The sequence below is a fragment of the Anas platyrhynchos genome, chromosome 3 (genome assembly GCF_047663525.1).
Source record: "Anas platyrhynchos isolate ZD024472 breed Pekin duck chromosome 3, IASCAAS_PekinDuck_T2T, whole genome shotgun sequence".
Taxonomy (NCBI): Eukaryota; Metazoa; Chordata; class Aves; order Anseriformes; family Anatidae; genus Anas; species Anas platyrhynchos.
The window spans coordinates 30,918,701-30,941,049 of NC_092589.1; the positions used below are offsets into that span (position 1 = coordinate 30,918,701).

At 45.3% G+C, this 22,349-nt stretch overlaps 1 protein-coding gene across 1 annotated transcript in view; it reads left to right on the top strand.

Annotated features, from left to right (window-relative positions):
- Positions 1-781: 781 nt before the first annotated feature.
- Positions 782-22,349, top strand: part of KIF26B (kinesin family member 26B) — a 290,536-nt gene continuing 268,968 nt past the window's right edge. Inside the window, exons 1-2 of the mRNA XM_027453855.3 lie at positions 782-2,098; positions 2,174-2,575. Of these exons, the coding sequence (XP_027309656.3) occupies positions 2,036-2,098; positions 2,174-2,575 (465 nt within the window). The 5' untranslated portion in view covers positions 782-2,035. The remainder of the gene's footprint in view (positions 2,099-2,173; positions 2,576-22,349) is intronic.

A 22,349-nucleotide genomic window follows, 5' to 3' on the forward strand; every position in this document is an offset into this window, starting at 1 on the left:
CCCAATGTGAGATGATTACTAGAACCTGTAGCAGAAGCTTAAGCGCCATTGTGGCCCCGTCTAGCAGCTGTTCTGAACTGCTGGTGTAAGTGATTTGCAGCACAAGATAATAGGTAAATTTGAAATAGAGAGGCAGCTTTGGGGGAGCTGTGTGTCAGTGGTTTGCTGATGACACTGCTAAATAAACGTCTTTCCTTTACAGAATCACACAATCATCTAGGTTGGAAGAGACCTTGAAGATCACCCAGTCCAACCTCTGATCTAACCCTAACCAGTCCTCCACTAAACCACGTCACTGAGCTCTACTCCTTGGTGACACATGGAGCAGAAGGGGTTACGAGAGGAAACCTCATGAACTTCCACACGAGGGATCCCAAAGAGATGGGAAAAAGCTTGGCTGCTTCTCAGAGCAGGTGTTAACCCCGAGACAGGGTTCTTGGTAGGGCTTCTTGCTGGAGTGACACTATAGTGTCTTGTTCTTTGGCCACCACAAAATAACGAGAGATGCAAAGATTTTAGCAGCAAGATCTCTCCAATTGGAGATTTTTGGTGCATCCCAGCTCCCGAAAATCCTCGCAGTCTATTTTGAATGACCCAAACCACCGATAAACACCGTCACCCGTCAGGAGGGAGAGGCAGCTGGCAGCCGAGCCTCCTCAGGCTGGGCAGACCCGTGTGTTTCGGCACACCCCGAGCCCCTTCCCTCCCGGGCGGCGCTATGAACAGCTATGGACCGAGGGAGCCAGACCTCGCGCCAGCAACGGCCACCAACGGCCAGCAACGGCCGCCAACGGTCGCCAGCAACGGCCGCCCGCAGAGGGCGCTCGCCGCCCGCGAACGCCGCCGGCCCCGCCCGGCTCCGCAGCCGCCCCTGAGCGCATCTCCCCGCGCCTCCCGGTGCTGCCCGCTGGGCGGCCGGGGGCACGGCCCGGGGTGTCCGGGCTGCGGCTTCCCCAGCAGGAACGGCCGCGCCGAGCCGTGGCAGCGGAGGGGCAGCGGGGCACCGCGGAGGGCTCCCCGCCGCAGGGCTGCGCTGCTGGGGGTGGCAATAGGAGGGTGCGAAGGGGAGCGGGTCCCGGCGTGATCTGCCCTCTCTGTCGCATCCCCCCTGTTTTGGCTGTCCCAGGGGGTCTGGGTTCGGCTCTTTATGGCACCCGTTTCTGAGAGAATCGGCAAGTTGAGGCGAGGAGGAAGATCTCTGAGGAGTGGTTGTGCTGTCTGCAGGGCTGGAGGTGAACAGGGAGCTGCGGCCAGATGCGCGTAGCCCACAGCCTGCAAACCGTGATTGTGGGGAAAGATGAACAGCGAAACGAGACTGTAGGGTTTTATTGTTAGGAGCTCAATTTATGACGCCCTCGGCCGCGAGTTAGATTAATACACACAGGATCGCAACACGGCGAAGGGCTGCCCGTGCCCGTCGCGGGGAGAGCTCGCTTCTTCCTTCGCAGCTCTTCGGGGCGGACTGCGAGCACTCGTGAAAGCCCCGAGCAGCGGCGAGTGACCAATAACTGCGGTGCGAGCAACACGGTCCCCCCCCTACACACACACCCACACCCACCGCCCGCCCTTCGCAAGAAAAAGGGGGGCAAAAAATCTCCGGTGCCAATCAGGGCGCACCGCAAAATCGCAGGGACCCTCCCCGGCAGCGCCTCGCAGCCCCCGGCCCCTGCCCGAGCGAGGCTGCGGGCACGGCAGGAGGAGGAGGAGGAGGAGGAGGAGGAGAGGCGGCTCCTCCTCCCGGGGACCGGCTCCCGGTATTTTTTTGGAGGCTTTGCTCGCAACTCGGTGACGGACCTGAAGGGGGGAACAAGTTGCGGCCGTAGCGGGGGCGGGAGGCTCGGCAGCCGCTGCGGGAGCGGCGGGGGGCGATGAGGACGAGGCGGCCGGGGGACAGCCCCGCCGCGCAGCCCCTCGCCGAGCACTGAGGGCGTCTCGGGGCTGAGCCACCCCGCGGCGGCGGAGGCGCTTCCCCGGGACCGCCGGCGCCCTCGGATGCGGCTGGGAGCCCGCTGGCACCCGGCGCTGCCGAGCCACCATGACCTCGGTGGCCGGGACCAAGGAGCGGGGCGCGGGCACGGCGCGGAGCAGAAAATACGGGGTAAGTTGGGGCGCGGGGCGCGGGGGGGAGCGGGCTGCCGGCCCCGCCTGACCCGCTGCTCCTTCTCCGCTGCAGGTGACCGAGCCCTGCTCGCCCACCAAGCCCGGCGCCCCCTTCTCCCCCGAGAGCTGGTACCGGAGGGCGTACGAGGAGTCCCGTGCCGGCGGGCGCCCGGCCCCGGAGGGAGCGGGCTCGGCGCTGGGCTCCTCCGGCACGCCGTCCCCGGGCTCCGGCACCTCGTCGCCGGGCTCCTTCAGCGGCTCGCCGGGACCCGCCTCGCCCGGCATCGGCACCAGCTCCCCCGGCTCGCTGGGCGGCTCGCCGGGCTTCGGCACCGGCTCGCCGGGCTCCGGCAGCGGCGGCGGCTCCTCGCCGGGCTCCGACCGCGGCGTCTGGTGCGAGCACTGCAGCGCCCGCCTGGCGGAGCTCAAGAGGCAGGCGCTCAAGCTGCTCATCCCCGGGCCCGTCAGCAGCAAGGTGAGTGCGGATCGCGGCTCTCAGCGGGCTGCCCGCTGCTGGGGCGCGGTGCTCTCACCCGTCCCTTCCTCCGGGGTCCCGTGGGGTACGGCAGCACCCTGAGATTGCGCCCTGTAGCCCCCTTCTCCTGCATCACAGGGGGTTTTGCACCGTGCTGTCCCAGGTGGGTGCTGTTGTGCCCGCTGAGGGGTGGGCAAGGGTGGGGATGCCACGCGGGAGTCGTGGGAGCCTTCCCCACCTGCTCCCCTTGATCCCTACGGATTTACAGAATGGCCTGTCACTTGGCAGCCAGTTCAGAGGCAAGGTATGTATGGGCTGGTGACTGCACAGCCAGGTGCGGCAGAGACCCTCCTGTACTTCAGATGAGACATTGACATGCTGTATGAGCCCAAAGGCCAAACAGGGAGGCTGTGACAGACCATGACATCCAACCTGGCTTTCCAGGGTGTTGTTAACGTAAGGACAACTTGGTGTTCTTACAGAGAAATGGTAGATGACATTCTTTTTTTTTTAAGAAGACCAAAAAATACTCAAAGCTTCTGGACCCAGAGCGCTGGGTTGAATAATCCAGTGCCTAAAAAGCATGGAAGCATTTCTGAAATTCGTCGTCAGGTTGTAAGAGCTGATTGATCACGGGTAGGAGCTGAAAGTCTTTGGAGAGACCGGACTGCCAACAGAGGTAGAAGGCAGACATTCTGGAATTCCCTGATTCAGTTTTGATTTGCAGTTTTTTTCCTATTTGGTTTGCATATAAAGATCAAGACCAACAGCCCTCGAAGGGTCCCCAGCAGCCAGCCCTTGGCTGACCCCGTGCTACCAAAACAGTGAGCGTCGGGCTCCTCCATAGCAACCCTGCGAGCGTTGTATTGTGAACGGGTCTGCAGCTCCCAGAACATAATACAATGCAATTTTGTTTGCCCTGTTGGGTTCAGGTGCTATCAAATGGTAATATTTACTCTTCCACTTCAAAGAGTTTTCATTAGTGGCTGCGATAAAGAGGTATCGTGGATCAGAGCTGAGTGCTGAGAAAGGGTCCTTGGTATTACTGTTGTTATACTGCCCATTATTTATTTATGTGCTGTTTGAGAGGGAGTTGGTGCTGCCTTGAACAAAAGACTAAAGGACCGGTTGTTACCTTGTCTCAAAAGCTGGCTTAATTGAATTAATGAAAAGGAAAAAGGAGGAACCATAAAAATTGATATCACTAAATTGATAGTAGTGGTTGGTTCCATGGAAGGGACTCTGTACCAAAATGTTTACAAACTTGAAGCTGTGTGGTTTGGCAGCGTTTACCGAATCCTCCAGAGGCGAGTATACTACGTGGGAAACCGGATGCAGATATGGGAGTCATTGGAGCAACTGAAATTGGCCATAAGGATAAAATATAAGCAGCAAGGCGTTGTATCCCTTGCAAAGTGTTAGCAATAAACCACTTTTGCAGTGACATAAAGATGTGTGTGGGATTTCCTTGTTATAACAGCGGTAGTTGTTGCCTGTCCTAGCCTTCCAGAGATGTTCCCCTCCTGTTACTGTTGTTAATTGTTCTGTTGTTCAGAGTTCAGCTGATGGTGTTGACCAGGCCAGTCTCTATTCACATCAGTACTAATCCTTACTTCTTCATTTTCAGCCACCTTACCCTATGCTCTTTTCTAACACCTCTCTGCAAAGCCTTACAGTTCTGTTGGTCTGCCCCTTATAAAACTTTCTATCCAGTGTGAAGTTAGGGGGGAAGAAGGAGGCATGAGTAAGTTGGTCTCTGAGGGCTGTGGTGACCCTCTCCCCTGTTCTCTGTTATAATAGTACTTGCAGGCTCAGGCCTCTTGAGGTTCTCCAGCCTTTCCCATGCAGATAGTTGGTACCTGGCTGTGGCTGTTGCAGAAACATCCATTTTTCTCATCCTTTCTGTATTTACAACTGTTAGGAGCTCTTGGGCTTCCTGCCTTCAGCAGTGGCAGCCCAGTGCAGTGAGGCTTTGGTCTAGGTAGTGTAGGATAAAGGTTATTATTATGGCTATTGCCCTGCAGGCAAATGGCTCTGCGTCTGGGGAAAGCTTGCTTCTGTTTGGATTGAGGCTGGAGCCTATTGTGCGGTGCTAGTGTCACTGGTGTTTCTCAGGGTCCTCTGAGGAACCCTCTTGACTGCTGCTGTGGGAGCAGGTGTTGGGGTGGATCTGATCCAGTTGCAGGGTTGGGTGCAAGAAGGAACTGATCATGTTTTTGAGTCTGGGGGTTCCCTCCAAAATTGCAAAGCATCTGACAACTTAAGACTATGGTGTCCAGTAGTATTACCAATTAGTTGTGTCCACCTTTATTAGAAGGGAGCATTTAAAATGTCAACCTTCTTTCTGTCAGCTAGATCTTGGTAACTTGCTTGACCACTCTTGTTGGTGCTGTTGAAGATGGCCTGGAGATGTCATTAGCATAATAAATCAGTGGCACCTGTTTCACATCTGTGTTGTATTTAGGGATGCATAAAACCCTGGGTATTGCACAACAAGCAGAATGTGAGGGTATCTGTGTTTTGACATATATCTTATAGCAGATACTAGAATTTGCAGTAACCTATCTGAATGTGAATATACATTTGCTTTCCACAGCATATAATCATGTAAAGGTTTGTCTATATCTGCAAGGTATAACAGTACGCTTAATTGCTGCATAAACAGACCAAGCTTTATGCATGAAGCTATGCACCGAAGCTTTTCATTTTGATACAGAAAAACAACACTTAACCTGTCGCAAACCACGCTCACTAGCTCATTGTTAGTGCTGAGGTGTAGAGCTTTCAGTTCCTAATGGAAACGTTTTCTCCTAATATGTCAACAGGATGAGAATTTAGTACTTTTTTTTGAGGGGTGAGGGCAGGATGATGAATATACAGCTGTAGTTGTGCTGCTCCTTTATTTTAACTATTTCAAATGTCATGCTTCCTGACAAACAGAAAAAGAAAAATGCTAATGTTTGTTTTTTTTCCCCTTCTTGTGATACAGATGTGCCTAAATGTTGTACAGCAATTATCTGCATACAGGGGGTTTTGTGTTAGGAGAATGAAATCTTATTGTAACCCCTGTGTGAAGCATGCCCATGGGAAGTGACTGGCACAAGAGGCTGTTATAGTTGCATGTTGTAGTCTGTAACAGAGGATTGTAGAGCATTTGGTGGCCATTGTTTGTTGTTGTTGGAATCAAGCACTTGTATGGTAATAAGAGCTGTTTCAAATTACTGTTTTTTTTTTTTTTTTAAACAATTTTAAGCTTGTTCTTGGGCTATATTGTCTATATTTTGAGACAGGCATCCCTCAAAGTTCTAGCATAGAAGCTTATGGCATCACTCTCCGTGCTTATCAGAATTTGTGAGATCTGCTTGCCGTCACTTCAAACCTGTGATAGCCTCTGGCTTCATTGGAAAACTAAACTTGTGGGTGTCCAACAAGGAAATGATCAGTGGGTTTAATTGAGGAGCTGCTATATTTATTTACATCAAATTATGTTGTGTGTAAACAATCAGTTGAATGCTAATAATGAGTAGTCCCAAGCCACTGCTTATAATTTGTTAATATGGAGTTGGAAAAAATAATGAATGCAGCCTTTAAACCTAGAGGTAATTTTGGTGTGCAGGCACTAATATCTGCTTTGGTGTGCTGTGATTAGTAAGGATGCTGATTAAACACTGGAGTTGGATAGCATTGATGTTGTTAGGTGACGTATTCTGCACCATCCTCTGGCTAAAAGGTCTGTGCTTGCAAGTATAAGAGATGGGCAAATTCTGGCTTAGCACAGTGTGGCTGTGAATGGAGGAGAAGTTGCATTCAGGGTGGTTTTGTTTTTCCCCTGCAAATTTACTGTCACTCTTGCTTGCGTGTTGTTGAATTAGCCTTTTCTGTTCAAGGGGCGTTAAGTAGTCAAAGACTTGACTAATAATTATTAATAATGAAGAAAGCCCTGAAGCTGGCCTAATGAAAAATAGGTTCCTGTTAACTTAGAGCTGCTCTAGAAACATTCCCAGTAGACAGGACAGTAATGAACCCTTCCTCAAAGCTTAGCAAGTGGCAGAATAATGGAATTTCATTTCCGTCCAGACCTTTAATTTGTGAACAAGCACGGCCAGTCTGTATGGTTACTTAATTCGCTGTGCAAAAATCTCAGGCACCTAATCATTTCATCCTAACTCATTGTAATGCAGATAGGATTATTGCATTAGAAATGTGATTTTAAGTGGCCTGGGGCGGTAATTTGTCAGCATTTGGAAGGATTAACTCTATTAAAGTTTAGGCAACAACAACCATTCTTTTGTGTTGCATCACAGGTCACAATACCAAACGTTTAGCATAACTCATCTGTGAATCTTTTTACAATTGTATGTTTCCTGGCAAGTTGGGAAACCACAAGCGACTTTGTTTGCCCTAGAATTACAGCTGCTTAGTGGTCCAGAATAGGCAAGAGCATATGCTTTTACCTCTGACAAATTAATGTCAACCCTTTTCTAGAGACAGCTACAAGTCACCTGTCTTACTGTCAGTGTGTGAAATGATGTAAATGTTTATCTCAAGCTTGCAAATGTCTTGTGAGGTAAAGGTGAAGATGCTGCATATTAAAGACTGTTTTCTGGAGGCTGTCAAAACTGCTTGATCTTCAGCCTTCTCCATGGGATCATAAGAGTCGCTCTTGCTGAGTGCCCTGGAAACTAGGAACAGGCCTGTGATTAGGTTTAGTGAGTTCAGACTATGGCGTTTTTCCTATCAGAAAAGAAAATACTTTCAGGAGACCATAGGCTGTGCGGTTGAGGGGGGGGGGGGATATTTAATTTTTTGTCTGAGGTAAATCTCTAAGGGGGAGCAAAATTTTGGTCAGACTGCTCTTTCTAGAGGCTTGTCTGTGCATCTAAAAATATTGCATTCAGAAATACAGTACCTAGTCTGTAGCTGTCCTTTTGGTGCCAGGCTATCATAAAGACAGGTTCTTCAAGGTGCTTCATACCTGCCAAGAACTCTAGAATGATTTCTAAAACCATCTTGTATTTTCAGGTAGTTTTGTTACCTGCCTGGAAGTACGAGTTGTGATGTGGGTAGTAATCTTGTATAGTAAGCGCAGGATTTTGGTGTACAGTTTTGGAAGGGGAGGAGAAGGAAAGGTAGCCTGTTCTGAATTCCCTGAAGAGCATTAAGAAGAGTGTTGTGCGTCACCAGTAGAGGCCATTGGCATGTAACAGGACTCATGCTGGTGTCAGCAGGTTATTAGAAAGCTGCAGTGCTGTGTCTGCAGGGTTGAAAGACGCTTGCAGTTTGCCAGATCAGTGGTGTGTAGCCTTTGATATCGCGTCACTGGGGTGCTTCCAAGCATGGAACTTGCAGCACGCCACTGCAGTGAACTTTACTGCTGCGATCTATGCAATGATGTAGTAGGGACTGTAGCATTTTGTGATATGTGGTCTGCATGTCAAAGGTGTGTGGGATGTTCTCACTAAAAATGCTGGCTTAGATCTTAGCAAAGTGTCATACTGTAGCTTGAGAGGCATGTACATTAGAGTGTGAGGAATACAAGCACGTGGGCTTCTCTTCCAGTATTGGATAAACAATGCCTACTCCATGTTGTTTGTTGCTGAAGCTGCAATTCAAGAGCTATCCCTGATTGCAGGAAAGCAGCTTGCGTGTTTACTTTGAGTTAAGCAAGCTTCAGTATGTAACGACCACCTGGGGAACCAAATGGTATCCCAAGAGTGAGAAGTTCTAGAAGTGTCTTTCAAAACCTTTCCTATTATTGGTCCAAACTGTGGTTGAACTGTGACACTGATTGAAGCAACAACCGTTAATTAAGGTATTAATTAAGCTCTTCTGGAAAGCAGTGGCAGGGTAAAGCAGTGGAAGGTTAGTAACTACAAACTGCCTGCTGCAGTCAAACTGAAATGCTGCTTTTCTTTGGGATCTTTATCTTGCAGGTTTGAAAGAAATGGCAGTGTTTCACTGAGCAGTTCTTTTAACAAGGGGGTGCTTTTTGGAGCAAGGTTAAGTTTAAGGGGATCATACTATGGCTACATCCTTATTCATTAAGGTTTATAGGACTCAAATCCTCAGTGACTCTTGCTGCCCAGTTTTATTTTCAATTGCCTTCTGTGCAACCTTCTTACATTAAATCAGGGTTTAAAAAAGTGAACATAACTAGGCTGCCAAGGACTGTTTAGAATGTCCAATAAGGTAACATTCATATGTATTTGCTTATGCTTATTTCTTTCCCTTCACCTTTTTAGCTTAACATAGCTTTGAGGTATAGATTAATGTTTTGAAGACACTTTTGAGGTTTCTCCAAGCAAAAGCATGGACCCTCACAAGAAATTTAATAAGGCAGTGTGATGTTGACTGGGCTGTTCTGATGAGCTTGGGATGGAAAATCTTTGGAAGATCCTGTGAGAAGTGTTGAATATTGAAAACTCTTTTTTAATGAGCTATGTCTAATTATGTGCAGTAAGAGCAAAGAAGTGGGAAGAAGAGGGAAGTGATGGTCCAGATCTGAACTGTCACTCTTGACTTGTATGAAATTGGCACTGGTGGCTGGATTTTGACTTCACCAAAATCAGCAAGGCTACGTTTAGGCCACAGCTCTACCTGTTGCATACCTTGATCAGGAAGTGCATGCATTTAAAGCAGCAGACAGATGCCCTGCTCAGGTTAAGCAGGGCTAGGAGATCCTGGACCCTTCCGAGCTTCCTAGAGTGTCTTTTCTTTCTGTTTTCCATATGAAGGTCATAAGTTAGCATCCCTGCCGGTCTCCTCTGTGAATACATGGTGGTTGCTCCCTGCCTTAGTTCTTATCAAAATGATAGATAGTTCAAACACTTTCAGTAGTGCTGCTTTCTAAACTCAGATCCTTTTGATTGAAAGGTCAGGGAGTGACTAGATGTGCTTTTATTACAGCAGATGTGAGGAGGCCATGATCTCTGAGAAGGGTAGTGATGAGAACTGCACAATGCATCCAACCATAACCTCAGTTGCAACCAGTACAGAAGAATACAGGGAGTATTTTTAGTTACTTATGAAAAAGAAATTAAAAGGAAAATAAGAGATTACCTAGATAAAATATATTTTCTAAAAAACTGGTGTTTGATTGCACCTTGGATTTACTTTTATGGTGTCAGAATTAAATTTACTGGTTTTGCTGTGTAGTAAGGTTGTTAAAAGTTCCTTACCGTTTCAGCACTGGTATGGTTCTTAAATTTTATTTTCATGTTCAACTGTTTGTTTAGTCATTGCTAAGACCTTCTGTTCTGTTCAATCTGTACTATTAAAATGTAGTCTGTGGTTGATCTTGCATTTCTTATTATAAAACGTTTTAAGTTTTCTGGGAGGGAAGAAGAAAAACTTCAATCTGAGAACCCTTCAGGCTGTTTCCTCTTCTCAGCATTCCCCTGAAACAGTATTCAGTAGTACTCTTTGTACAAGGGAAAAAAATAAATGCTAAGGAAGTTCTGTTTCAGAGACCTGAGGGAGCTAAAAGGGCCTTAAATTGGTCTTGGCTTGCAAGTCATGACAAAAACAGAAGAAAATCCTCTCCTCTGAAGGAACTGGATACCTTTAGATTCTAGTAAGTAAAGCCTGTGCTGGTAGGAGATTTTTGTATTCCATATTTAAACTTGTAGTACCTTCCTCAAACAAAGCAGGGCTGAGTCTGCTCACTTTCTCCAACAGGTTGGAGAAATTTACTTAAAGACCCAACAGTATGTGTTTTGTTAGTAGGTGGTGAATGATCTTATTCAATGATTTGGTGATTCAGAAAAAGCATCACATGCTTTCTTAATTGTTTTATTCTAAAACAAAGAAACAACAAAAAAAAAAAACACACTACTAAGCCAGTATGAGTTTGGCTATAGAAAATATGTTAAATGGGTGGTGGTGTGTCAGAGGAACTGTGTACGCAGGAGATGCAATGTCTGGCTCCAATGTTATATGACAGACGCGAAGCATCCATCCAGGTCCAGTGTCTATAGGAAAATCTTAAATTAGGAATAGGATCTATTGAAGCATTTGGTTTCCAAGTGAACTTCAAGTGGAATTCGCTTTATTTTTTCTACAAATGTTTCAACCTGCAGATTTTCTGTGATCTAAGAGCAAACTTCTAGTTCGGTTTATATCTTGCCATGCACCTGAAATCATAAATATTTTGACATGATCATTTATTTGCACTTGGATATTCACAACACAGAACTCTCTATTCCATGGGCTTGCACAAGAACAAAATTCTACTCACATGAATGTTTGGGGGGAAAACCAAATGAAAGGGGACTTTGACAGCTGTCACAGTAGATGTGTGGGTTACTTTTTTTGAAGGAAAAGTGAAAAGTCAGTGGTTTCAGGGTGTTCAGACAGTTCCAAACAAAGTTGAGCAGACCTACCTCAACAGTGCAATTAATTTTCCCAAAGTTATGTGTTCATTCCCTCTTTCTCTCACCCTCACAATTAACTGAAGAAAAATGAGAGTTCAGGAATACAGCCCCTCAATTTCTGTGGGGCCTTGTGTGGTTCTCTTCGGAATTGCTTGTTCCTTTGATCACCACAAGCGTATTGCAAGATGTGACGGAGGTTCCTGCAGTGCTGAAAAGGATGGTTGTTCTGCAGACTTCTGCTAAAAGTGGGGCAGAACTTGGCGTCTGCACGTTTCTGCTCTGGCTCCTGTAAGAGTCGCTTGGGCAAAATCCTGCCCTACCAAAGCCAGGCTTGGGCTTGGTTACTCTGGACCTACTTGGAGTATGGGCTTTTGCCTTCTAGCTGGTAGCTTGAGTGATTGTATGCTATTATTTCAATTGGGTGCTTTTATTTTTCTGTGCCTTGTAGCTAAATGAACCTCTGACCTGCCAAGTGCCAAATGGTGGAAGAATTACCCACTGACTCCATACACCTGATGGACTCCAGCAGAAAGCCTGGTGGGCAATAAGGCTGTCAGGGCTTTAAGCAGGCACTGAACAGCAAGAAGAGAAGTCATTACTCTTCATTTCTCTATTAGTTTCACTGCTCATTTAATAGTGCTGGGCAAAGAAAAACATTAATATCCTATTCAGCAGCCAAATGCACCGAATTGGGAGTTGTGACTCGTGTGTTTTCCTCTTTTCTAATGGGTATCATTAAAATTTAACAAGTCATCTAAATCATGTTAGTATTCCCAGGGTTAATATCGCTGAAATTGCTGGCAGCATTCCCACAGGAAGAGTTAACAGTTGCTGAGGCTGGTGGCTGGCATTTGTTGCTGGGAGGGAGGTGTGGGGACTGGAGGAGCCCTGGCGCTGGGAAGGCACAATGAAGCCTTTGGTGACAAGGGGCATTTGCAATATACATACATATTCTTTCCTTTTCACCTCTCCCTTTTCACTCCCTTCCCCCCCTTCTCTCCCCAGCAGTCCTAAAGCTGTCATTTCTCTTCATACACATTAGATTTCTAATGGAAATGCTTGACAATAAGCCTGCCTGCATGTGAACCGAGCAGGAAGGCACAGAAGTGTGCTGGTGCGCTAGTCAGCGCGAGTGTCAGATTTAAGAGATTGTTAGACCGTAGATGGCTTTTACTGGAGGTCGAGGAGGCTAACAAAGTGGGAGATGCAATTAAAATGGTATTCCTTGGAAAGGAATAGCTAGCTGTCTGGGCAGACTGAACCTAGGGAAATGATGGGTAGCTGGAAGGCCATTAGTGATGGCTTTGTAAGCAGTTTTGCAGCATGGGTGGTAAACCTAAATCCAGAGCTGCTCTTTTAGCATGCCTAATCAGACCTCTGTTTTCTCCCGTGTGTCAAATCCACTTTTGAATAATGGATTTGACAAATTATGTGAATTTTTTGGGTTAGATTTTCAGGTGGGAGAAAAGTTGCAAGTAGGGAAAAAAGAGAAGCTGGCATAAGGGAGGTTTTGGGTGCATTCTCCCACTACCAATAAAACAAGGTTCTGGATTTCGCAGAGCTAATTTTTTTTTTTTTTTTGGTGTGAAGTCGTTGATCGAAAAAGGCAGGCTGATGTAGAATATGATAAATGATTGGACAGGCAGCTCATTAAAATGCCTGCTCATTTTAAATGAACAGTTGGGATCCGATTGCTATAAATTCCCAATAACAATTATGATATTTATGTTTGTATTAAGAAAAGTCTTCTTGGAATTGCTTTCCTCTCTGTGATCCCTCTTAGTTGTCAGCGGGATCTGGTCACATCTCTCCTCTGTGCTTTTCCTGGCTGGAGAATGGTTGGGTGTTTGGTTTCAACATCAATGCTTTTTTTAAATTCTAAGGGGTAAGGCACTTAGAGCAAATTGACTAAACATCTTGGTGTCTTAAGGGAATTCTGATGTCCTGCTCTTCTGGGTGCCTTATATTTCTCTTTTAGGTATGGTAGCTGCAGAGTGGAAGCTTGTAATTCTTCTTCCTTCTGGTGATGGAGATGTGTGGCATGCGCACGTATCCCAGGACAGAAATAGCAGGCAGTGGCACATACACTTAAAGAAACTGCCTTACGTGGTTATTCTGGATGCTTTAAAGCCTGAAACAGCCAGTTACCCAACAGGAAAAGCAGAGGGGAAGAGACCTCCACAAAACCAAAGCAAATTAACCAAACAGCATGTGCATTAGTTGTGGTGGGCATGAGCAAACCCCACAGCTGTGCTCAGCTGAGCCATGGCCCATCCCTTCAAGCCTGCAGTCAGCAACTCTAGTGAGGGGTGTGGGATGCGAGAGCAGGAAAGGCACACAGCGAGGAGAGGTGCCAGACTTGGAGAGGAAGAAGGCAGGCTGTGGAGACAGAGATGAAGTGGGAAGCAAAGTGTGCCTTGGATGGGCCAGGCAGCAACGGAACAGGGCTTGAACAGAGCTTCTGTGGGAAAGCTCCACGCTGGGGAAGTGGGGAGAAACGGCTGGTAAATGCAAGTTCTGTAAGGAGAGCTTTCTGCTGGGATGCTCTGCTGGCATCCCAAAAGCTTTATGGAAAGGCTCTATATGAGGATTGTGTGTATTTTATTTATTAATTTTTTTTCCTTTTTTTCTCTGTATTAGTCTTCCTCTCGTTTTCTGAGCTCTAGTCTTTAGTTTAGAAACCAGCAAGCAGCCAGAAGAGCAGAAGGCAGTTTGGGGGAGCTGCCTTTGGTTTAATGCATTTCATATTTTAATTCTGAGTTAAGCCTTGCTATAAGGCACTTGTTCATCCTATGATCTAAAATTATAACTGGATTTTCTTACATCTAATTCACTTGTTTCTCTTTTTTTTTTTTTCCCCAGTCAGAAAGGACCTGTACAGTCCATACTGTAGATTTGAGGCTTGCTATAAAACAGGGACTCAACCCATTGCATTAAGAGCTTTGCCCAGCACAGCAATTAAATGGCATATGTTTTACTGTATCGGTAGTAGGGTAGGAATTGACATTCTGGAGTGTAGTTATGAATTCAACTTGGTTTTCACTTTCCATACGCCAGTCTCTGAAGGCAAGAAGGCCTGGCTTTCAGATTAATTTAAATCCTTACAGTATTGAGTTTACTAATTTTGTAGTATTATTGTATTGGACACTCTAAGGTCATGCTATTAAGCAGTAACTGTTCCAAATACTTTACAAGCAATATAGAAAAGACGTAAGGTGTGAAAGGAAAGCTCAGGAAAGGGAGGGGGGTTATTCAGGAAGGGAGGGCTGAGTGCACTGGCACTGATGGCTTCTAAATGCAGCACTTTATGGTTCGGAGTGCTTTAAATTGCCAACCTTCTTTGTCACTCCTAGTTACTTAGTTCTTTCTAGCTTGGTCTGCCTCTGTCTTGCCTGTTTAATATTCCACTTAAGTATAATGAGAGATGAAACACGCAGGATGCCGGTATCCTCCAGGAGTCAGCTCTACTGGCGTGAATACTTGTGTTAGCTGTTTATAGGCAATGAACTAAACATGGGTATAAAGAGGAGGGGGAGAAGGAGAAGCAAAATTGTTGTGACTTCTCTTAATTTGCTATTTCTTTTATCAGCAAAGGAAATAAATTCTTTTCCTTTCCCACTCCAAATGCACGCACTCTGGATAATAGGAATCATTTCAATAAGCACACACTGGTAAGGCCCAGATAAGGGTTATTTCGGTGCCTGAAATACCAGGGCCCAGAGTGTGCTATGTGGGAAGCTTGTGTGGAATCGTGCTGCCGAGGAAGCAGTGTGTAGTAATGCGCATGGGTGACACTGATAAATGGCTCCTCTAAGCAAGCATCTGCAGCAAATTGTCAGACTGAGACTTCCCAGCATACCCTAAACCTCTGTATGAATGAAATCTCTGTTGTGCCGTTATTTACCCACCTCTGTATGAAATGACAGGATAGGATTCATTACTTCAGTGTAGCTTTTACATGATTCTGCTCTCCTTGTGTGTGTGTATATTTTCTGCACCATTTTGGCAGTGATGGCTGCAGAACTCGGAGTGTCCTCTCACTGACTAGCCATACAGTTCTTTGAAATGGGACAAAGCTACTTTCAGCGTAACGTACAGGTCTTCGGTTTCTGGAAGCCTTAAATGAAGTGTTGTATGTATTCTTTGGCCAGACGCTTAAAACTGAGGCAAATAATAAGTCTGGTTTGGTATTGTTTTATTTTGTGGTGGTCATTCTGGTAGTGGTGACTGGGGAAAAAAGAGGTTAAAGCTATTGGATTTTTTTTTTGTAGGAATCATGATTATTTTCCTCAAAGGGCAGTGAGACAGTCTGCAAATCTCTTTTTTGCACCGAAGTAAAGCTTCTCCTGTGTTACCACTAGACATCATTGATGCATGAAAAGGATTGGACTTGCTCTTTGCCTTTCTTCAATATATATTCTTTTGGACTTGAAACCTTGGTGATTTTGCTAGAATAACTTGTCATTGAAACTCAGTTAATTTAAGCTTTGGAAAGGCTTCCTGGGATCAGGGTAGGATTTCTGACCTGATTTGAAAACAAGCTGAGACTACCTAAGGTTTGGAAGTTAGCATAAACATGCAGTTAATGCAAAGGTGTCAGTACATAAAGATAGGTTCCCTGCTCCTCTTAATTCCATCTGATACATCAAACCTCAGGGCTCTGAGAAACAAACTTCTGTGGACTTAGCTGCAAGGATGTAATATGGGAACCCTCTGACAGAGCAGCAGAAAGGTAATGCTGTCAGGACAGAAGAGCACATCCTGCACACATACCTTAGCTACCAGATTTCACTAACAAGCACCTCAGCTGAAGTTTTCCTTCACTGGGAAAACAAATAAATTCAGCAGGAAGCCTGGGTGCAGCTGAGGTGTGGATGCTCGTCTTGCCCTGTTGTGGTGTTGGTGGCTGTCCACAGCTGTCTGCTCCACCCTGCTGCTGCAGCTGTCTTAAACTGGTGCTTGGCTATTACAGCCCTCAGCCTCTTGCTATAATAGCCTTTGCCCTCAGGCTACTCCTGTCTGCCTTGCTGTTTTTGTAAAAAGCCTTAATAGCTGTTTGTTCGTGATGTGGAATGGTTGTTTCCCTTCAGAAGCTTCCACAGTAAAAAGACCTTTTCCATCGCTCAACAGAAGATGACATGCTGCTAGGGGTAGACTCCAGTGGTTTGTAACACTCGTGTTCATGGAAGTTGCAGGACTTCACATAGTTGCAAATGCTCATGTTGACATACCAATAGGTATGGAGTACTGGAGTACTTGCATAGATCTCATCTCCTTAAAGTGTAGGGCAGGGCTGCTCCTTCCATTTTTACAGCTGAGGAGATGCAGAAGCATCTTCTCCTAGTCCTGTTGAACTGGTTGTGTAAAACTGAGTCCAGGTTTCTTACATGCCTATGCTCTTGATGAATGGGCTTTCCTCTCTTGCTAATACTGCCGCCTCATTCTGCAGCAGCTCTTGTGTACTGGCTCAGTGTTGGTTCTCTTGACTCTGTACAGAGAGGAGTTGTGGTTTGCATTTCAAAGCTGTCAGCCTTAAAGGGGGTGGAATATGGCAGTTGAATATATGGCAACTAATTACCCAGTTATGACAAAGTCTTTAAAAAGACCTTGACTTCTGATTCTGTGATTGGTACCAGAAGCTAGCTGTTAGCTCAACAAAAAAGAAAAATGCTGCTAATGGTGTTGGATTTACTCTTGTGGTATGGCTTTTTTTTTTTTTTTTTTTGGAAGAGTGTTTATTTAATTTTCTTCCTTTTTTCCTTCTACCTTGGACAGTTCATATCTATGAATAATTTAATTGTCCTTGGCTGTCTGCTGTTGTGAATGGCATGCTGTTAAGTAGTCTGTATTCATGTGGTATTTGTTAATGTTTGTTTTGTATTCTGTCTGCCTCTCTGCCTTTTCAGAGATCAAATGGATGATGCAAGGCTTGACAACATATAAATGCTATTAAACTCTATCTGAAAGAACAGAATGGGGGCCTTTGTCGTTTCATTAGTTAGGCCGTTAATTGGAACAGATTGTTCAGTGTTTTCCTCTAGTGGAGAAGTAAATGTTTATGATTTCATTTCCCTACTTCTTGAAAAGTTTGTCTTGAACGCATAGACTTCATATGTAACTTGTACTGCCTCATATCTCAGAGGATTCCTCCTCTGTTACCTGTCCCTAGCCATTCTTTATTAATGTTATTTATAAGGTTTAAACTGCAGAAATACAGATTTTCCATTTCTTCTGACTGAGGATTGTATTGTTTTAACACCTTTTGTCCTGAGTCTGGGTAAGCCAAGTAAAACATCTCCACATTTCCTGATCCAAACATAAGCATCACTGTATTCCAAATGTATTCCAAACATTTGTTTAGGTCCTGTCTGTAATCTTTGTGAGCCTTAGGCTGAGACCCTGAGAAGAGCAGGCAGAAAGCATACCCAAAGCTACACTACAGTTTTACCAGGTGAATGAGAAACCAGGCTAATGCTTTACTGCGTTTCTATAGTGTGTTAACTTGGGGATGAATTCCTTCTGAGGAAGTGTCATTCTTCAGATGCATCATGCTAAGAGCAAAAAATATTTGTCATTGTGGGTAAATCACTTAATGTCCTGCTTTCCTGATGGCTGTTATATTAATTGTAACTTCTTATATATAACATCAGTGTTTTTCATCGTTCACAGTTCTCTAATTTTGAGTGCATGCTGCTGCTGTAACAGCCTCTATTTTTTGAGCAACTCTAACAAAATCTACAAAGTCTCTCAGCTACTGTTTATTTTCTTGTTTCTTCTGGTGCCTACCAGAGTCCACTGCACATTGCTAGGCCTCATAAAACTGTTGAATAGCCCTGCAGTCAGCAGAGGGTCTTCTGTTACTGAATGTGCATGCAGTGTCAAATTCCTGCCAGATCTGAGTAACTAACTAGGTTTCTGCACTTCACCTCAGCCTTGCTGTAATTCTTACAGCAATCATTCCCTTGTAGAATGAGTGTCTAACACAAAACAAATGGCTGGGGAGGAGTAGCTGTTGCAAACAGGATTTGCAGGACTCCTTCATAAGAAGGAGGCATTAACCCATACCCCTCCTTTGTCAGATCTCAATGGCAACTTCTCTTCTAAGAGGAGTGCTCCAGCTGCTGTCTCAAAGGGACTCAGAGGATGGTGCCATGCAAGTCAGTGGCTTCAGCTGAGATCAGCAGTTAGCAGGGTCAGAGTCTCTACTGAAAGCAAGGTGTCACAGAACAGCATCTTCTTTCTGTAAGTGCAAGGGATGAGGGAAGGGGGGCTTGCAGCTGCCTTTGCCCAGAGTGGAAGTTAGAGCTGCTGCCTCACATTTGTGTATCCACCCTGGCATTGCCTCGTTACCAGTCTGTTAGGAAGCAGACCTAAAGCAGAGGAGTAATTTCCTATGAAGCTGACCCCGCTGTTGCTGGGCGGCTGGCTCACAGGTACGTGCGCTTGTTTTGCTTGGCTGATGCCTTGAGAATCCAGTCTTGCAGCTCTCGTTCCTGGATGCAAGCCAGGAGAAGGAAAGTGAGTCCTGAGACTGGGCATCAGCTATGCAGCATGCTCTGCAGAGTGTCTCGAGGCAGGCATGTTTGGAGACACTTCCCACCACGAGCAGCACTGGATGTGCAGCCTCTTTGTGGAATGGCTTATAATGCTGCCTTTAATTTGAACCATCTGTGATAACCTGTGTGCTCTGTTATAATACTGTTCTTGTGTCAGGCTTCCAGCAGCATGCTGTGAGTGAGCTGGAGACCAGCATGGGAATTAAGGTAGAAAATCCACTGGCGACATATTGCAGTACGTGTATGATTAACTGGGAGATCATTGTGTTAATTGTAAACTGTCCATCCCACACCAGATTCAATCTTAGTTTTTAATTCTGGAAACTGTAGTGACTCCAGTAAAACTGTAGTGTGTTTAAAGGCAAAATGTATTTGTTGGTGTTCCGGTGTTGGGTGAAGCAGTAATGCAGTTTGTGCTTCCCTTCTTCATTGTGTGTTGAAGGATCCTGTCAGGCAGTCTGAGGCTTGTTGATCACCCAAAACATGGAGCTGCTAATTGGCTACAGCCCTGTGCTTTGATTGCATACTGCTGTTTCCCTTCCTGTTACCAACAAACACCTCCATGTACCCCTACACTTTAAAACAAAAAACATTTATGCTGTTTTAACCTTTCTATTCCATCTTCTGTTCTTGCTTTTGCTAATTTTATTTCCCCTAACTAATGGCTCACCTGCATAGGATTGCCGCTGGCTCTGTGATTATAGCAATTAACTCTAACCCCAAGAAAACAGCTTGCTGTGTTGCCTGGCAGCCAGGGTCTACAGGAGCTGTTAAAACAATGAATTGGACTTCAAGACTGAAATGAAGAAAAAGTATTGCTTAACGTGCAAAGCAAATTATTATGGAGGATCTCGTCAGTTTTCAGGTTGGTTAAAATATTCCAAAATCCATTGCTTTTGTGTGTTTTTTTTTTCTTATTTTTTTTTCTTCAGAGTTGCTGTAAATTCCTTACAACTTCTAGCAAGCTGCAAAGGCTAGGTGACAATGCGAACAAACCATCTGAATTGGGCTACACGGCCCAATTAAACCTTTATTGAGCTAGCAGCAGCCTACTGAATGGGCTGCATGAGAGAGAAGCAGGTCTGCCTACATACACGGTGCTGGTAGAGCTGCAACTTGTTTTTGTACCCTTATTGCCCCTTTTAATAATTCTCTTACTGAACATCAGCACAGGGGAAATTCCAGCCGAACTCCCTGAACCAGTTTTGTGGAGTGGGAAGGGTGTCGAGCACCAGGGCAGCTCCTCTGGGCTGAAGTGCTGCCAGCAAAGGTGGCAGAAGATTGTGGTTGGAAGGGAACCCTGGAAGATATCTAGTCTAGTCACTTCTTCAAAGCAGGGTGGGCTTTGGTGTTAGATCAGCTTGCTCGTGGGGCTGGTGCAGTCAAATTATGAGCATCTTCAAAATTAGAGATCATGCAACCTCTCTTGCCCCTTGTTGCTCTGCTTCTGCAGGCCTGTACGCCCGTGTGGATGTTTCTACCAGCACTTACCTGTCTGACCTTGTGGTGAGCTGCTTAGGCAGGTAACCCTGCAACCCCTCTGCCACCCCCAGGTCCCTGGTACTAGCAAAAGGGGGATCAATGCATGCAGCGTTACTCAATAAATCTGACCTTGTCTCACCTTTTGTTCTCTTTCAGTCTGGAGGTAATTGCATTTCCTATAGCCAAATATCTACACCCGGCTGAGTGATTAAGACATGCACTGCTCATCTGACATCAGAATACTTGTAAACACTATGACAACACATAGCTACAGGCAAAGGAATTTTTCCCAGCAGTTTGACTGCATCAAAAATGCCTGCTTTATTTTCCCCCCTCTAATTATGAGTACATTTCAAATACCTCAGTCTTAGTTATTTACACTTCTGTCAGCATTTTCCACATTTTTTTGGTAGGTGATAGAAAAATAGACAGAGATGCCAATCCGATTAACAGAATGCCTACTTTTAGAGCTGTTGTGAAAGCCTGTGAATTTAGTTTGGCAATGCAAGAAGACAGGCAAGTATTATATTGATAGTACTAAGTCTAAATATAGTGTTTCATCTACCTATGTGTGGCCAGGAGTGACCACTTGCAGTGATAAACAGCGGCTTAAATATCATCTAATCAAAGAAGACTTATAAGAAGGGGTAATCGAAGAAGACTTAGAAGAAGGGGAAAGCTGCTTGAAAAAAACAAATGCATCTTACACATCTATGTTTCCCCCCTACGTAGACTATGAAAAGATGTGATTTCACCCTGCTGTTTGTGAGATATTTGTGCTGGGCTGTCCTGTTGCCTCCTTAACAGCTGGTAAAATATGGATTTTGTTTCTGCAGCTGTACAACATGGAGACCTTCCACTTTAAGCTGCTTTTCCTGAGTGACAAAAGTCTGCTGCAGTGTTCTCTGACTTTGTAAGGGACTGTGACACCAAGTGCATGGGGTTCTTGCTGACTCTGTTCTTCTGGTCACCGTGAGCAGTGAGCTGCTAAGCTCCTATAAGAGCTTATACATTCAGTGTCCTCCTTCACTCCCCCTTTACTGTGCCTGTGAGCAAAGAGGAATATCCACTTGATGGATCAAACTGCATCTGTGTTGCAACAGAGTGAACTTGTATTTGACTGTGTTCTTGCAATTATAACACAATATTCAGTGTCAGATATTAATCTGTAGTCACAGAAAGATCTGTGGTGTTCAGATCTGCAAGATCCAGATTAATTGGAGAGTATCAGTGGTCCATCAGTGTATGTCCATCAATGTATGGATGGACCTGTCTTGTGAAAGAGGACTAGAGGAATATGAAAGAGGATTCTTCTTAAACCAGAATGAGATTTAACTCATCTGCAATTTAATTATGGAGGAGTTGCTGAAAAAAGCAACCTATTAGCCACAAAGTAAAACATCCTGCTAATACCACTTTTTCCCTGGGTTGAGTTTACTGTGGGATACCACTGCACTTCTCAAAATTATATCCTGGGCACTTTACTGTGCTGGAAGAGTCAGTTTTATTATAGCTCCCCAGTAGCCACAAACCAGGGTGTTTCTGTAGGCCAAGATTGCTCTACAGAAGTTCATAGCATCTACTGATGCAGGGGGTAGATAGGAAGAGAAGCAGCATTTCTGTCTCTTTGTGGCTTGTGCTGTTAATTTATTTTCTTTTCCATAGTCTCTGGTGGTAGAAAAGAGAACTAATTACAAGTCCCTGGCTGTGACTACTGTTTGTACTTTAGGGTTTAATAAAAAATATAGGACTGCTTCTACCTGCAGAGGTAATTCAACAAGTTCAGGGAATCCAATGAGCAAACATTGCTCTGTCTCTTGTGTCACCCAGAAAGCTTTGCAAGCTCACTTAATTGCAACCGTCCTGGGCTAAAATATTAACTATGGTTTGGCAAGGTAGAAGTGAGCCTTGACAATGGCTTTCCCCTGCTGAGAGGAGGTGGGTGTGCCTGCAGCGATCCAGCGCTGCTGTGGCAGAGGAGCATGGGTGCTGTATGCCAGTTCTCTACCTGGCTGAATCCTTTAGAGGCTGGTGACCTAGGTTTGTTGGCAGAAATGACTGATGCTCTTCTGGCTGCGTAGGTGGCTGCTGTGCTGTACTGTGGGGATTTGCAAAGTGTAAGTGATGAGAAGAAGAAAGGCATAGGGAGAGGGAAGTACATGCATTTAAAAGCCAACCAGCAAACAAAGAAACAAAAAAAAAAAACACAAACTTTTTCGCTGCCATCAATTCAATGTTCTCTGAGGTGTGTGTCTACTTGTACCAGTGAAGTCATACTTACTAGGAACTGTCTCATGTTCACAGTTTAATTAGTCAAAATGCATTAGCAATTTTTTTGTATCTGGACTTAGAACTGCTGTATAT